General features: G+C 47.0%; 1 protein-coding gene across 4 annotated transcripts in view; it reads left to right on the forward strand.

Moving 5' to 3' along the window:
- Positions 1-896: 896 nt before the first annotated feature.
- LOC119171210 (uncharacterized) overlaps positions 897-16,899 on the forward strand; it is a 24,469-nt gene continuing 8,466 nt past the window's right edge. Inside the window, exon 1 of one of the 4 annotated variants that reach the window (XM_075890305.1) lies at positions 897-1,103. Coding sequence is in view for 2 of the 4 variants with exons in the window: in XM_075890304.1 (XP_075746419.1) it covers positions 2,260-2,434 (175 nt within the window). In the remaining 2 variants the exon portion in view is untranslated. Of the gene's footprint in view, positions 1,104-2,189; positions 2,435-16,899 lie in introns of those variants that run through there. The other 3 variants (XM_037422196.2, XM_075890304.1, XM_075890306.1) reach the window with 3 other exon arrangements.

A 16,899-nucleotide genomic window follows, 5' to 3' on the forward strand; every position in this document is an offset into this window, starting at 1 on the left:
TTTTTTCCATTCTCCGACCTTCAGGATGGCGCATTGCCTGCTCAAGAAAGATCTGATAAAGGCACAGAAGGACGAGCCTATAGGCTGAGTTTGGAGACAGCGTGGAGATCAGTGATCTTTTTTCAGAAGCTATCAGGTTAGTCAAAATAAATGTACCTGGAAACTTTACGCAAGTTTTATGTTCAAATTTCAGGTACCTTCATTTTAAGTTATTTATTTACCTTGGCGAAAAATTCTAGCGCAAGTTTGTTACCATCTTGCAATGAACCATAAAGAGTACCACAAATAAATATGAACACATTACACTGCATTCTTCTCTTTCTTTTTACTGCTGCTGTTTCCGCGTAATACTTTGTGTTAATATTCTTAGAAATGATAAATCTGGCTTAAAGCGTACCTCGCTGTATAGCACAATTTTACTGTCTAATAAATGATGACTAACCTATTTTCTAAAATGTTGATTATTTATTATAACATTTTAAACCACACCCAGCGATTGCGGCTCCTTTCGATGACGCTAAGTATGCTAACTGAACCTGACCTGCAGCTTCAGGTAGAGCAAGGCACCAGGGTAGCCAAAACATGAAAATAATGTCAGTGATAAATCTCCATTGTGACATCTCATTGTCTCCTAACGTACATTTATTTATTCTGCTCTTGATGGTGCTTTGGCTCTTTGCGACTGTAAGTTTTCATATGCGGAAAGAAAGCAAAAAAAAAAACACTAGGAAGGATAGACAGCGCCGAGATGGTAAAGCGGAGCACGTGTGCCTATTGCGTTCGGGTTGTGAAAGAAATCATTCCCGCACATTCTGCTTCCTGTGACTCAACCGTCAAACTTCGGCCCTTCAGTTTAAACATTTTTTTCTTTTTCTACGGATGACGCACTCTTCATTCGCCACACGCGTTTAGGGTCTGCGGTCTCGGTACACTTGCACGCTCTCTGGAGTGATAGGAATAAATAGCGCCGCATGTGTGCCAGTTTTTTTACATTCCAGTTGCTACATTACTTACTTGGCCAAAGCACTCGCCATCGCAGAGCTCGGCAATGCACGCAGCTGCTGTGCCCTTACTTTTCTTCTGTACAGCCACATTACTTACAGGTATGTGCGTGTGTTTTAATGTCATAACGTTTTGTGTACGAAACCTATCAATAGATACGCAGGAACAGACGTGTAGAGAAGCACCGGCTAATAAACATTCTGAAAATCTGAGGACCTTCGTTTTTTTCTCTAGAATATTCGGCTGACATCGCCTCGCATTCGTTTAGAAATATTATTGATGGAGCTGGAACCGATGCCACCAGCTTCACTATTTATTCAGCCATCGCAATGCCAAGTCTATCGAAGGTGCAGTTCAGTTTTTTTTTTCAATGAGGGCTATAAAGAATAGTCGCTGTAGTTACAATTGTACGCCCCAAGGCAAGAAATTCTGCTTTGACTCTCCTTTGAGAGTTCTTTTAGAGATTAATCAGCATATAGTTCTCTGCATGTTGTGGTTTATACCACGCCGCTGTTCCGGAGTGGCATTGATACTGCTTCTGTCACCTTGCTGTCAGCAATATTCAGCGAATAAAACGGCTCCAGAGTACGCCTTCAAAGAGAATGTTCTTTTTGAAATGCATGCGCACATTGGAATGTCATATACATTGGAAAAATATACCTTATAACACGACATGGTTGCATTAGGATGGAAGATATAGGGTGTAACGTAAGCACTTGCTCACTCAGTAAAGCGTGGATCTTTGGGTAATTGCACAACTAATAGAAAAATTAAGGCAAGTAAGTTTTTATGACATGTTCAATGTCAAGGCAACACGCGATACGTTAATACCTATCCACATAGGCATTTCGATACTGTACTCGTAACTAAAGATAATTGGTACATTGAAGCAACTACTGCCGATAAAACTGCTAAAATACTCGGCTGCTGACCCACAGATCATGGGATTGGATTCCGGCTGCGGCGGGTGCATTTTTGATGGAGGCGAAAATGCCGTAGGCCTGTGTGCTCTGATTTGGGTGCACGTCAAAGAACCCCAGGTGGTCCAAATTTTCGTAGCCCTCCACTACGGCGTCTCTTATAATCATATGGTGGTTTTGGGACGCAAAACTCCAGATATCAATCAATCAAACCGCCAATGGAAACGCGAACGTCTTCATTGATCCAAACAAGTGCTTGCTGATTGCCCTCTGTCCTTAAAGCAATATACATAGGGTAAACGTGACTATTACTTTGTGCGATCTAAATCTGAGCACTATGTATCATGCACTTTTTAAAAGCGAGGTGATTTCAGCCAAGTGTAGTTTGACCGCTGAATCCAAAAACTACAATTATCATACGCCGACACACAGTCTTCTTTTTCAGGGGTGTAAGGACTCACCAAGGGCTATAATTACAATTAACAGGAAAGCACTGAAGAGATCGGTTCACGGTAATTTTGGCGTCTGTTTTGGTATTGGTGTTATTGGCTGTGAACTGAAAATGATTATTTTTTGTTTATCAAAAACTGAGACAGATGCATATAAAGAAATAATAAAGCCTTTAGTTTTGGTGGTAATTGAGCGCAGGGATTTCTAGCGAGGAGGAGGTGTACCTAAGAGCCACGCCTTTATTATAAACTGGTTCGAAAAAAGAACACCGTTTAAGTGCCATGTAGGAGAAGGCGTATGTTTAACGAATGTACTATTGCGAAGCAGAAGCATACAATTGCACCCTTCATTGACTATTGTGAATTGCGTATAAATGGGGTGTTTTTAAGGTTCGCCAATTTCAATAGACTAAGACACATTTAATAATAGTAATAATTATCAGGAAATGGAATGACAAACACAAACTGCCTAAGTTAACGTTCTGTGACCTTTTGTTTTACGCACTTTGTGGAAGAATATTTACGTCTTCACCACACTTATGGGCCGCTGAAACAATGTATAGGGCATCAGCCATCTTGCACTGGAACATACATATTTAGTTAAATCTTGTAGCAGACGTTACTATGGTAGTCCAGACACAAGTCCGGCAATGCAATCAGAAATTTGACGACACCTTTCCCTCCGTAGAGTCTCTGCCACCGATCATACGATTGCTGAGACAACAATCAGCCGGCTCGATGTCTAACCTGCAACACAGTAAAACCATTTCATCGCATATCCTCTTCCTACTCTCATACTTATTATTCACACCTCTGCATTTCCGTCGCCCCTTCTCCCAACGGGGGTACTGATCCTAGCCAGCTTTTTTCTGGCTCTGAAAACGACATTGATGCCGTACTTGCCCAGCACTTTCTCAAGCGAATGGAAACTCTTTTAGTTAGCCAGTTGTAACAGGAGGAGTTTGTCCATTGTCTATGGCACACATACACTGGGAAACACGGTTTCTGAAAATAACTAAAGCAGTGCAGCAAGTGTCAGGATGCAGGCATCTGCTCTTTTGAACTATGTGGAGGTGGGTGATAAGGTTGAGCTGCCAAGCTCGTGGAACAGGGCTCTTGTCCCGGAAAAGGGGCCAATGTGATTCTTCAGACAGAGCACCTGGGGCCTCTGCTTTTTTGATTGGCTCAATGTGAATGGTTTGTTAAGTATGATAGGTGAAATCATAGAGACACTAACGACATTCTACTGTCTATAGAAGCAAACGGTGCATTTTGCCGGTATTCGACTGAAGAATGTATGATAGGTAATCAGTGAGCAGCGATATCAGTTGCTACTGCTGACAGGGTCACAGGAAAATTAGCGGCACTAAGACACCACGTGTTATTTGAGCATGACGCACTAGGTTTTTAGAAGATCGTGCATGCACTACTGTGCTGGGCCGCCTCTGCTCAGTTTATTTGAAGGGCGCATGGCTCATACTCCGTCACGCTGGAGGGTGTCGACAACCATGTTCTACACGCTTTGATGCTGGCCTGCTGTTTCAGTGGAGGCAAAAAATGGCAGCATATTCACGGAATGAATGATGGAGAGTGGGGGAAGCATCTGTACGTCCATTCATACTTGCTTCCGTCCGTCCATGCGTCCATCTGTTTGACCGTCCATGCGTCCACCCGCCCGTTCTTGTGTGCGTCTGTTCGCGTGTCCGCACGTCCATCTGTGCGTCCGTCCCTGCGTTCGTCCATGCATCCCTCTCTTCGTTCATCCCTGCGTCCGTCCCTGCTTCCATCCGTCCGTGCAGCCATCCGTGCGTCCGTCCATGCGTGTGTCTGTGTGTCCATTCATTCATCTATTCAACACTCCAAGCCCCACCATCTCGCATCTTTTCTTCGTATATTCCCAATACAGAAGCACCATCATCCAGCCGACAATCCAAGGAGTAAACGAGAGGTGGCACACGCACACTTTGTTACGGCTTGCGTTTTGGGTCTACTTCCCACCTTTGGCCACCTCGAGGTCATGGTATATACTAGTTCACTGTATTCATGGCACTGTGGCTCAACGCTTGCTAAACCTTTTTAAAACCAAGGAGGTTACGCCCAGTGAGTATTACGTAGCAACCATTTCTTGTCAAATAGTGCTCAATGTACACGCCAATGACTGCTAATGGGGGATGAGAAGCAGGAGAATCCGGCTTTCAATTTCTTACGGCTTGCGCTTCACATCTACTTCTCACCTTTAACCACCTCGAGTTCATGGTATATACTAGTTCACTGTATTCATGGCACTGCGGCTCAACGCTCGCTAAATCTTTCTCTAACTAAGGTAGTACGCCCAGCGAGTATAACGTAGCAACCCTTTCTTTTCAGATAGTGCTCAATGTACATGCAAATGGCTGCTAACGGAGAATGAGAGACAGGAGAATTAGGCCTTTAGTTAACCCGCACGCTACGATTTCTTATGCTTCAACAACGCACAGGAGAAATCTCCCACCGGCTCCACCTTGCAGGTCAAAACGTAAGATTGTTACGCACTCCGACTACGACCACGAAAGCTGAACGGGTGCCACTTTAAGGAGCTTCGCCCCTAAAACAGATACAACTGCAGGGACCAGCTATTTTGTTTGCAGCTGTTTGCAGCTAAGAATTTGTGCCCCCCTGGTGGCCGTAGGGGAGCTGCTGCTGATCAGAGATGGGGAATAGGTGGAGAAATCAAGTTGGGGTTCATGCATCCTGAAAATGTATGCGCAGGCGAACAAGGACAAAGAAAGGAATACAAACTGGCGCAATCTAACAACTGATTTATTAATCGAAAAACATTGACTCTTTTTAACCCTCGGAACAGCGCTCCCTGGTGACCTAAAAAAACACACAATGCACTGCGCACTTACGACAACGATAACAAAAACATAAAAACGATACCAGTTTCATTGATTGACAGACAGGAGCGCGATTTCTTTTGTTAGTAAAGCTACTGAAGGGTGGCTAACACAGTTGTCTTTCTGCTTGTCTATATGATATGCCTCCATTATCTCCCTTGACGTCTTGTTTCTACTCCTATACAGCAAGGTAGTGTCGCTAAAGCAAGGAGAGCATGCGCACTCATTGCAATGCATTGCCAAATGGGTTACAGGCCGACCTTTCAGGCTTGACATATGCTCTCTTAGCCTCGTGTTAATGCACCTGCCAGTCTGCCCTATATATACACAACCGCATGATAAAGGTATGCAATACACCACACTGTGTGCACATTCAACAAACCTGAGCTTATGTCTTATGCTACATCTCTTATGTGCGTTGGTCCCTCTGTCGCATTTCTGGTTGACCAACGCGCACACTCCTCCTATTTTGTTTTTGGCCGAAAACACTACTTTCACATCATACTTTCCAGCCACCTTTTTTAATCTATGTGAAAGCCTATGTACATAAGGGACCGCTACTACCTTAGAGCTAGAACCAGTCATCCCACCTGTTTCCAAACATGGCGCCGTTTCCCGTCTGAGCTTCTTTAATAACCTAGTGCCTACGGCCAACATCACAGAGAATGGGTACCCCTCGTCCTGGAGCCTAGAGACCTGTTCATGAAACGACGCATGAACAGTATGGAAACAGGATTTAACCAATGCAGACCGAAAACAATTTGTTATAATTCCATTCTTGACCAGCTTAGAATGACATGAAGCGAAACTCATAAGCGGCTTTCCTGCCCTAGGCGAAAAGGTCCAACACACATGATCTGACAAAAAGTCCAGCTTCAAATCCAAAAACTGTAGCTTATTTTCAACCGGTACTTCTGAAGTAAATGTCAACCCCTTTCCTAGAGAATTAAAAGCATTCAATACCGAAACCCTGAAGTCCTCTTTGTGCACATCGCACCCCAACACCAAGTAGTCATCGACATACCTGAAGACCTTGTAGACTACACCTTGTAGGCAAAACGACAAATCTCTATCTATGCTGCCCATGAAAATGTCACTAAGGACCGGCGCTACCTTTGACCCAATGCATACCCCCTTCGCCTGGATGAACGTTTTATCCCCGAACCCCACGTGAGTGTTCTCTAAATAAAAGCTCAGAAGCTCAAGAAAAGACTCGACGGGCATACCACAGGTGTTGCGAAACGTCACTTCATTATTTTCTGTTATGCACTCTAGGACACAATGCATTAAAGGCACATGCGGCAACGAGTAATACAAGTCCTGAGCGTCAATGCTGATACCCCAACTGTTTTTTCTGTTATCTGATGCAAAAAACCCCGTGAGACCCTCAGAAAAACAGTTGGGGTATCAGCATTGACGCTCAGGACTTGTATTACTCGTTGCCGCATGTGCCTTTAATGCATTGTGTCCTAGAGTGCATAACAGAAAATAATGAAGTGACGTTTCGCAACACCTGTGGTATGCCCGTCGAGTCTTTTCTTGAGCTTCTGAGCTTTTATTTAGAGAACACTCACGTGGGGTTCGGGGATAAAACGTTCATCCAGGCGAAGGGGGTATGCATTGGGTCAAAGGTAGCGCCGGTCCTTAGTGACATTTTCATGGGCAGCATAGATAGAGATTTGTCGTTTTGCCTACAAGGTGTAGTCTACAAGGTCTTCAGGTATGTCGATGACTACTTGGTGTTGGGGTGCGATGTGCACAAAGAGGACTTCAGGGTTTCGGTATTGAATGCTTTTAATTCTCTAGGAAAGGGGTTGACATTTACTTCAGAAGTACCGGTTGAAAATAAGCTACAGTTTTTGGATTTGAAGCTGGACTTTTTGTCAGATCATGTGTGTTGGACCTTTTCGCCTAGGGCAGGAAAGCCGCTTATGAGTTTCGCTTCATGTCATTCTAAGCTGGTCAAGAATGGAATTATAACAAATTGTTTTCGGTCTGCATTGGTTAAATCCTGTTTCCATACTGTTCATGCGTCGTTTCATGAACAGGTCTCTAGGCTCCAGGACGAGGGGTACCCATTCTCTGTGATGTTGGCCGTAGGCACTAGGTTATTAAAGAAGCTCAGACGGGAAACGGCGCCATGTTTGGAAACAGGTGGGATGACTGGTTCTAGCTCTAAGGTAGTAGCGGTCCCTTATGTACATAGGCTTTCACATAGATTAAAAAAGGTGGCTGGAAAGTATGATGTGAAAGTAGTGTTTTCGGCCAAAAACAAAATAGGAGGAGTGTGCGCGTTGGTCAACCAGAAATGCGACAGAGGGACCAACGCACATAAGAGATGTAGCATAAGACATAAGCTCAGGTTTGTTGAATGTGCACACAGTGTGGTGTATTGCATACCTTTATCATGCGGTTGTGTATATATAGGGCAGACTGGCAGGTGCATTAACACGAGGCTAAGAGAGCATATGTCAAGCCTGAAAGGTCGGCCTGTAACCCATTTGGCAATGCATTGCAATGAGTGCGCATGCTCTCCTTGCTTTAGCGACACTACCTTGCTGTATAGGAGTAGAAACAAGACGTCAAGGGAGATAATGGAGGCATATCATATAGACAAGCAGAAAGACAACTGTGTTAGCCACCCTTCAGTAGCTTTACTAACAAAAGAAATCGCGCTCCTGTCTGTCAATCAATGAAACTGGTATCGTTTTTATGTTTTTGTTATCGTTGTCGTAAGTGCGCAGTGCATTGTGTGTTTTTTTAGGTCACCAGGGAGCGCTGTTCCGAGGGTTAAAAAGAGTCAATGTTTTTCGATTAATAAATCAGTTGTTAGATTGCGCCAGTTTGTATTCCTTTCTTTGTCCTTGTTCGCCTGCGCATACATTTTCAGGATGGATAGATTCCAACTAGGCCGAATCGCAGTTTTGCTTGGGGTTCATGTGCAGGTATGACGTTTTCCAGGTATTAAACGACTAGACTGTTCAATGTTCATGCTACCTATTGGCGTTTCGACTCGCAATACCTTCTCTTTATCTCCAAACACACCTTTCTTCTGGCTTTCGATTTCAAGTGGAGGCTCTTACAAATGGGCTGACGTAATCTCTGGATATATTGACTTTTTCGACGTGCCGTGTCACTCGTACAGACACTCCAGCAACGTATATTTTTTCTTCAACGCGGACGCTACATCTGAGATGTCCATCGCATTCATGTTGGTCTAAGAATGTGCCGACCAATATTTACTGTCAATATAACACGACGCAGCGAAACGCTCAGCATGCATGAAGCCCTCTGAAATACTGCAAAGGTTTAAGCAATGAATTTCAGTAGTAAATTTCAAGCCTGCACTTTTCTATTTAGAAATTTTTAGCGTATTTAGCCCATTTAGAAAATGAAGCAGTGGATTAAAGCCGTCCGCAGGTTCACAGGCATTAACCGCTGCATCGTGCAGACACGAATGCAGTTTATGCAGAGCCCTACTAATATATTGTACTGACATATTGCTCCTTTGTACTACCAATCCACAAACCGGACTTCTGTGTGCATATGTCTTGCATCCATTCATTAGGACTACATTGTGCGGTGGCAAAAAGTTACAAAAAAGCCTGCTCAGAAACGCTGCATGTATTTTGAAAAAAACACGCCTTATCGTGCATGAACTATGAATAGAGTACTGTTAGATATGGCCTGCAAACTATTTCAGTGTTGGGTTTCCAAGCGCGTAAGGGCAATATATCCCCAGAGGCCCGGCACTGTGAGTCGTGCTCTAAGCGATGCCTTCACGGTGGCGCCAAGATAATCATGTTCCACGTTCAGCAACCTTGGGGCGATGACCTCGTCACTGCGTAAGATGATGCAAACTTTCATTGCCACCTCCAGGGGCACGCTTGCACAACAGTAGACCAACGCCGCAATGAGTACATTCCCCCGACCACACTGTCCTAGGTCTTCCATTGGTCGAAATCGAAGCATCTGTTTGAGACAACCGATTCAAAACATGACATAACTCGCCCCAGCTCATGGGTCAATGGAATTGACGTGATTGGAGGCTATTTAGGTTGAGCAGCCATAGAAGGAGAGGTTGTATTCAGCTGGCTGAGATCTGTAGCGTACGAGTTGCTGCCAACCTAAGTGAAGTGTCTCAACTGCCAATTCATCTTATTTTACTTCGATTCTATAATGTACATAAACCAAAGTTTTTCTCCTTACGTCTTAGCCAGTATCGGCCAACTACTGCATATCAGCGGCCATATGCAATAGTGCCCAACCTCAAAGCAGGTTATAGGTTCATCGAGAGGCAGAGTAGCTCAAGTGCTTTGCGTGTACAATGAATTCTTACAACTAAACCTCGAAATGGCGTTTATCACAGAGGATCTCTGCACTAAAACACAGTAGGGTATATATATATATATATATATATATATATATATATATATATATATATATATATATATATATATATATATATATATATATATATATATGATGCTACGATGTATTGGCGACGTGGCCTGGCTCATACGCCATGTTTATTCCATCTCACTTCTTCCTTCTCTGCTTCTACAAACCATCACTTCATACGTCACACGATTCCCCCTCCCCCCGAAGGAAGGCATGGATTACGAACAAGAAAAAGTTAACAAGTAGAGGTTAAAAAGTTACAAATGTCAAAAATTCACAATTCGTTCTATGCTCCAGGGGAGTTCCATAAACTTTCAAAGACTTCAGGGGAAAGTGCAGCAGTCCGGTTAACGCAGCAGTTCTGGTGGGCGAGGTTGGTGGTTGCGTCCTGGATAACACAAAAACGCTTTGGACATGGAAACAGATGGAAATACAGCCGGTATTCTTGCAAAGAATGAACGAGGTTGGAACGCTTTGCAGGATTGAATGTTTCGTAGGCGTCGCATTTTTTGTCGTAGGTCATACAAACGTCGTGCATGCAATTTGCGCGCCCGTTGATCGTGGCTGATTAGGCGCTGCTTGTGTTCCTGCAGAGCACAAGCGGTTGTTTTGTGGCTTTTTGGGAGTTTTCTGTGGTGATGACGCAGATGTTCAGACCGAAGGCGCAATCTTGAACGCTGGTGCAGAAAAGTTCCTTGGCTTTTCTTTCTGCGAAGACAGCTCAGATGCGGAATCGGTCTTTTCTTTAGTGTATGTTGATCACGACACTCTTCAGGCTGCAAGTATCCTTGCGATGTAGTTTTAGTTGTTCGTTGCCGATGTTGGTGTGGGCGTTTTAGCTGTTGGGGTTCCTCTTGTTGCTTTTGTTGGCATTGCTGATGTTGCACTGTCTGACGAGGTGGACTTCCTTTGGAACCACGAGCCCGCTTTTCTTTGTAAGTTGACGTCACCAGCAAATAGTTGATACTTGTTAGGGTGTCGCGATTTGTGTCATGCAATGAAGATATTGCACCAGAATTGGCAGCAAAATCTGCTGAGGCTGTTGCAACGCCATTCTTGATGGGCGTTCCTGGCACAGGGCAGAGCTTCGGAGTTGATCCTTCCGAGCCTCCTGAGTTGGTTGGGCTCTCGGGTTGCTGTGAACTCGACGGTGACGCTGCAAGAGGCTTGGTTTGGTCAGATTTTACTTGGGGCTGTTTCTCTGTGTCCGCAACTTTGGAGGTAAGCTGTTCTGACGCATGAATGTGGACGGTTGTCCCTAGACTTGGCTGAGTATATTCGGAGTTCCGAAGCTCTATCCCGATCATAGTGGGCGTGTGAGACGCGAGGTGGGCGTTGTGAGCGACGAAAGAGCGAAGTGATGTAAAACCAGGATTTTCACTCTTCGAGTAGTCATGAAGTTGATCGGTATTTTCTTCATGCGTCAGCTGGTCTACCATGAGCAAGGCGTCCTTATAAGACAAGTGGTGAGCGTTAGGAGCGCTTGAAGAACCGCGTGATGAAAACCCAGGTGGTGGACCACGTATGCCAGACGAAGAGTGAACGGCATCAGGTGGTTGGGCAACGTCTGGGGTCATATGCTGAAGCGATGACTTCGCAAATGCCGACTTTCGTGCAGACGGGAGGCGCGCTCGATGGCTGTGTTTTTCCCAAAATACGCGTTGTCGTCTGCCACTGAACACGTGTGCCACTTCGTCTTTTGTCAGAGGTCGAATCTTGTTGTGCGTTCGAATGGTTGAAGACTGCCTGTAAAAATGACGACTGAGTGCAGTTGTGTGTGGATGGTGGGTTACAAACAAGTCTTCGTCGTAGTCGTCATCGTATTTTTTAAACCAAACGATCATTTCTTGTTTTATCTTTTGCCAAGACTCATCGTTGTCGAATGTGTGGGTGAGGTAAAATTCAAATGCCTCACCGGTGGCGTAGTCGCTGAAGTTCGTAACCATTTCCCGTTCCGACCAAGATGTAGTGGTAGCGTGGAACTCGAACACGTCGAACCAGTCCTGTACAGGTCCATCGTCCGCTGCTCCCGTGTACTTGGGGATGGGAAGGTCGGTCGATGATTCTGTCATGGTGCTGGTCGCTGTGTGTGGCTAGGAGATAATTCCGTAGTCGATGTATGGTCAGGGCGTCTTGTGTAGAACTGCGTCGATGATGAGACACTGATGAAGTGGCTGGGAGGTCTTCATCCTGTCGACTCGTGTGATGCTACGATGTATTGGCGACGTGGCCTGGCTCATACGCCATGTTTATTACATCTCACTTCTTCCTTCCCTGCTTCTACAAACCATCACTTCATACGTCACACGATTCCCCCTCCCCCCGAAGGAAGGCATGGATTACGAACAAGAAAAAGTTAACAAGTAGAGGTTAAAAAGTTACAAATGTCAAAAATTCACAATTCGTTCTATGCTCCAGGGGAGTTCCGTAAACTTTCAAAGACTTCAGGGGAAAGTGCAGCAGTCCGGTTAACGCGGGAGTTTTGGTGGGCGAGGCTGGTGGTTGCGTCCTGGATAACACAAAAACGCTTTGGACATGGAAACAGATGGAAATACAGCCGGTATTCTTGCAAAGAATGAACGAGGTTGGAACGCTTTGCAGGATTGAATGTTTCGTAGGCGTCGCATTTTTTTGTCGTAGGTCATACAAACGTCGTGCATGCAATTTGCGCGCCCGTTGATCGTGGCTGATTAGGCGCTGCTTGTGTTCTTGCAGAGCACAAGCGGTTGTTTTGTGGCTTTTTGGGAGTTTTTTGTGGTGATTACGCAGATGTTCAGACCGAAGGCGCAATCTTGAACGCTGGTGCAGAAAAGTTCCTTGGCTTTTCTTTCTGCGAAGATAGCTCAGATGCGGAATCGGTCTTTTCTTTAGTGTATGTTGATCACGACACTCTTCAGGCTGCAAGTATCCTTGCGATGTAGTTTTAGTTGTTCGTTGCGGATGTTGGTGTGGGCGTTTTAGCTGTTGGGGTTCCTCTTGTTGCTTTTGTTGGCATTGCTGATGTTGCAGTGTCTGACGAGGTGGACTTCCTTTGGAACCACGAGCCCGCTTTTCTTTGTAAGTTGACGTCACCAGCAAATAGTTGATACTTGTTAGGGTGTCGCGATTTGTGTCATGCAATGAAGATAGTGCACCAGAATTGGCAGAAAAATCTGCTGAGGCTGTTGCAACGCCATTCTTGATGGGCGTTCCTGGCACAGGGCAGAGCTTCGGAGTTGATCCTTCCGAGCCTCCTGAGTTGGTTGGGCTCTCGGGTTGCTGTGAACTCGACGGTGACGCTGCGAGAGGCTTGGTTTGGTCAGATTTTACTTGGGGCTGTTTCTCTGTGTCCGCATCTTTGGAGGTAAGCTGTTCTGACGCATGAATGTGGACGGTTGTCCCTAGACTTGGCTGAGTATATTCGGAGTTCCGAAGCTCTATCCCGATCATAGTGGGCGTGTGAGACGCGAGGTGGGCGTTGTGAGCGACGAAAGAGCGAAGTGATGTAAAACCAGGATTTTCACTCTTCGAGTAGTCATGACGTTGATCGGTATTTTCTTCATGCGTCAGCTGGTCTACCATGAGCAAGGCGTCCTTATAAGACAAGTGGTGAGCGTTAGGAGCGCTTGAAGAACCGCGTGATGAAAACCCAGGTGGTAGACCACGTATGCCAGACGAAGAGTGAACGGTATCAGGTGGTTGGGCAACGTCTGGGGTCATATGCTGAAGCGATGACTTCGCAAATGCCGACTTTCGTGCAGACGGGAGGCGCGCTCGATGGCTGTGTTTTTCCCAAAATACGCGTTGTCGTCTGCCACTGAACTCGTGTGCCACTTCGTCTTTTGTCAGAGGTCGAATCTTGTTGTGCGTTCGAATGGTTGAAGACTGCCTGTAAAAATGACGACTGAGTGCAGTTGTGTGTGGATGGTGGGTTACAATCAAGTCTTCGTCGTAGTCGTCATCGTATTTTTTAAACCAAACGATCATTTCTTGTTTTATCTTTTGCCAAGACTCATCGTTGTCGAATGTGTGGGTGAGGTAAAATTCAAATGCCTCACCGGTGGCGTAGTCGCTGAAGTTCGTAACCATTTCCCGTTCCGACCAAGATGTAGTGGTAGCGTGGAACTCGAACACGTCGAACCAGTCCTGTACAGGTCCATCGTCCGCTGCTCCCGTGTACTTGGGGATGGGAAGGTCGGTCGATTATTCTGTCATGGTGCTGGTCGCTGTGTGTGGCTAGGAGATAATTCCGTAGTCGATGTATGGTCAGGGCGTCTTGTGTAGAACTGCGTCGATGATGAGACACTGATGAAGTGGCTGGGAGGTCTTCATCCTGTCGACTCGTGTGATGCTACGATGTATTGGTGACGTGGCCTGGCTCATACGCCATGTTTATTCCATCTCACTTCTTCCTTCTCTGCTTCTACAAACCATCACTTCATACGTCACATATACATATATATATTTATATATATATATATATATATATATATTGTCAAGACGAAGAAAGACGCTGGGGCTGGTGGCGTGGGCAGCGAAGGGAAGGTAGAGGAAGAAGAAGCTGAATAAGAACAGCTGGCCCAGGATCGAATGTGGTGTTTTCTTCTCTGTCTCGCTCATCACAATGGCACTGTCGACGAAGAAGTCTTACGTCCCGGCTTCGCCATTCAGGACAGCCGCGATAAGCGTCACTTAAGGACGGCGTCAAAGCCTCCTCGGCAGCTGTTCACCTGCCGCCACTGCCACCACTGTTTGGGGACGGCGTCAAGGCCTCCTCGGCGGCCATCAGCGCAAGCCGACAAGTGAACCCTCTGCGGGAAGCCACCGGTACGTGTCTTTGTGGTTCGTCGGCATTGCGGGCTTCTCCATCCAGGAACGCCGTTCACGCTTCTTTGGCGATGGAGTCAACAACCCGGCCGCCGCTTCAGCTGCTCATCGGACCATCAGTGGACGGTGTCCATGCCTCCTCTTTGGTACCAGGCCATCGCCCGACGGACACTATGCTACCACTTCGTGGCCGCAATACGCACGGGCTCCTGTCCTTTGGGAATGCTGTTCAAGCTTCCCACGACCTGCATTCCCTGTCTGGAACTCTTCCAACACATGAGCTGCCAAGAAACGCTGTTCATGGTTCCTTGGACGTGCGTGTCACCACCGTGAGTACTACAAGAACAACGTACTTCACGCACGCGAACCAGAGCAGTTCCGAAGCCTCGTGCGACAGTGCCGTGGAGCTGCGGCGTACCATCGCATTGCTCCGCGCTGAGACTAACGAACTGACAGCGTTGATCGCCGAGCGAGCTCCTACAATGTTGCCAGCATTGCGGACATTAACGCAGTGTTGGGTGTATCTGCCTCATACGACCTTGAGGCAAGCATACCGGAGCAACGCAAGGAGCTTCGGTCTTTTCTGATTGAGCTCTCACACCAGCTCGACTGCTTCGCGTCAGTGATCTCTGCGTTTCCACCTGACACCTCACAATCACCAGCCGTCTGCGAACTACCGGAATTCCACGGGATCCGGAACGACGCCGACAGCTGGGTGGCAACCGTCAACGCGATAACAATGCGCGAGGCCTGGACAGAAAATAAAAAATGGTGTGTGGCTATAGACCGTCTTCGGGAAGGTGCAGCGGCGTGGCACCGGTATGAAGGTTGGAAGCAGCAGTCATGGGCGGAGTGGAGCTTCAAGCTCATAGCTGCTTTGGGTCCGATTCCCTGTGCCACCTGTCCATGCAACTCGACCTTCTCTCAAGACGGGACTCGGGAAAAGCCCGACCTTGAGGATGTGGTTCAAGCCGCTACCATCCTGTCATCTCTCGGTGACCAAGATGTTGGGAACAATCACGATCGTGTAGCTCTGCCTTGCAAAGGCATTTCTGCTGTCATGGAGCAGCGGCCCGATGGTGCGCCTGTGTCCGGTAGGTCTCTCACGGCAAGTTTTGCAAAACTCCCTGCGACAGGCCCCAACGAACGCCATCCGGAGTCGTCAGACCATTCGGAAGACGCTGAGGCGCCAGCCTCCATCTTACTGGACATTCTACCACGTCATCAAACGCACGTGCCTGTGGATTTCACCATGCTCATCCTTGACCAGACGAAAGCGGGTCTGCACGCTTTACATGATCCAGTAACTGAACATGAGACCATTTCCGCCTTGCAAAAAGACGCCTCTCGAGAAATGAAGTATATCGAGGAGTTTCTTGCTGCTTACCCTGACCAGAGTGACCACAGTCCTCCTCTGCAGGGCGTGGACTCTGCATCGATATTAGACCCGGGAATACCACCCCCAGACCTTCCTCAGGAGACACTGTCCTCTCGCTCGTTGTCCTTTGAGGACATGGAGGCGCTCACATCTATCGTACCAGACACAACTGAACCCCACCAGACCATGATCGTCGCAAACAAAATGCACTCCTTACCACTTCACAAAGCAGGCCTTTCCTAGGATGCGAACAAGATCAGCTGTAACCTGACAGAGCCAAGTTTGCAGACGACTCATACATTCATTTTCGATAATGCACATACGCTCAGCCGCCCAGACACTTGGCTCCCAAGGGATGTTTCCTTTGAGAAAATCCAGACACCTAGCCAGGCTGAGGCTACTGCCATTGAGAACTTGTCGAGGGCCAGCACTCGTGCTGTTCCCTCCCAGCACCCCAAGTCTGCACGCGACAGTTTGCCAGAAGCCACCAGCTGCACAACTTCAGAGAGTTCTGCTGTGGTATTGATGCCCAACCATGAGCTGCGTCTCTACTCATTTCGATAAATAACACAAGCGTCCACATGGCTGCCTCACAGAGCGTCCCACTGCAGTTCAGTCCACCAACGGCGGTGGGACAAGCACCAGTATTTCCAGGTTACTCTGCGACCTTTCCGGAACAGTTTTGGCCGTCCGACTGAGTGGTATTCCACGAGTTGTCAGGAAAGGTTGTACCATGGACGAGTTCAACCGCAGCGACAAAGCCATTTCCGCCCACCTGAGTACACACTGACAGATCTTCTAGCAGAGGCGCACCGTGGCGTTGACCGACCGGCTCGAGCCAGCCAGTGTCGTACACCAGAGACGCTTCCCCCAGACCTTCACACCATGTTGCAATGTGGTTCGGGACGACCACCACGATGTAGCAAAGCCCACCCAGCAGAAACTTAGCCGCCAGTGACGCGCGCTCGCAGCCATGGCCGAGTGTCAAGACGAAGAAAGATGCTGGGGCTCGGGCGCGTGGGCAGCTAAGGGAAGGTAGAGGAAGAAGAAGCCGAACAAGAACAGCT

The sequence above is a fragment of the Rhipicephalus microplus genome, chromosome 3 (genome assembly GCF_043290135.1).
Source record: "Rhipicephalus microplus isolate Deutch F79 chromosome 3, USDA_Rmic, whole genome shotgun sequence".
Taxonomy (NCBI): Eukaryota; Metazoa; Arthropoda; class Arachnida; order Ixodida; family Ixodidae; genus Rhipicephalus; species Rhipicephalus microplus.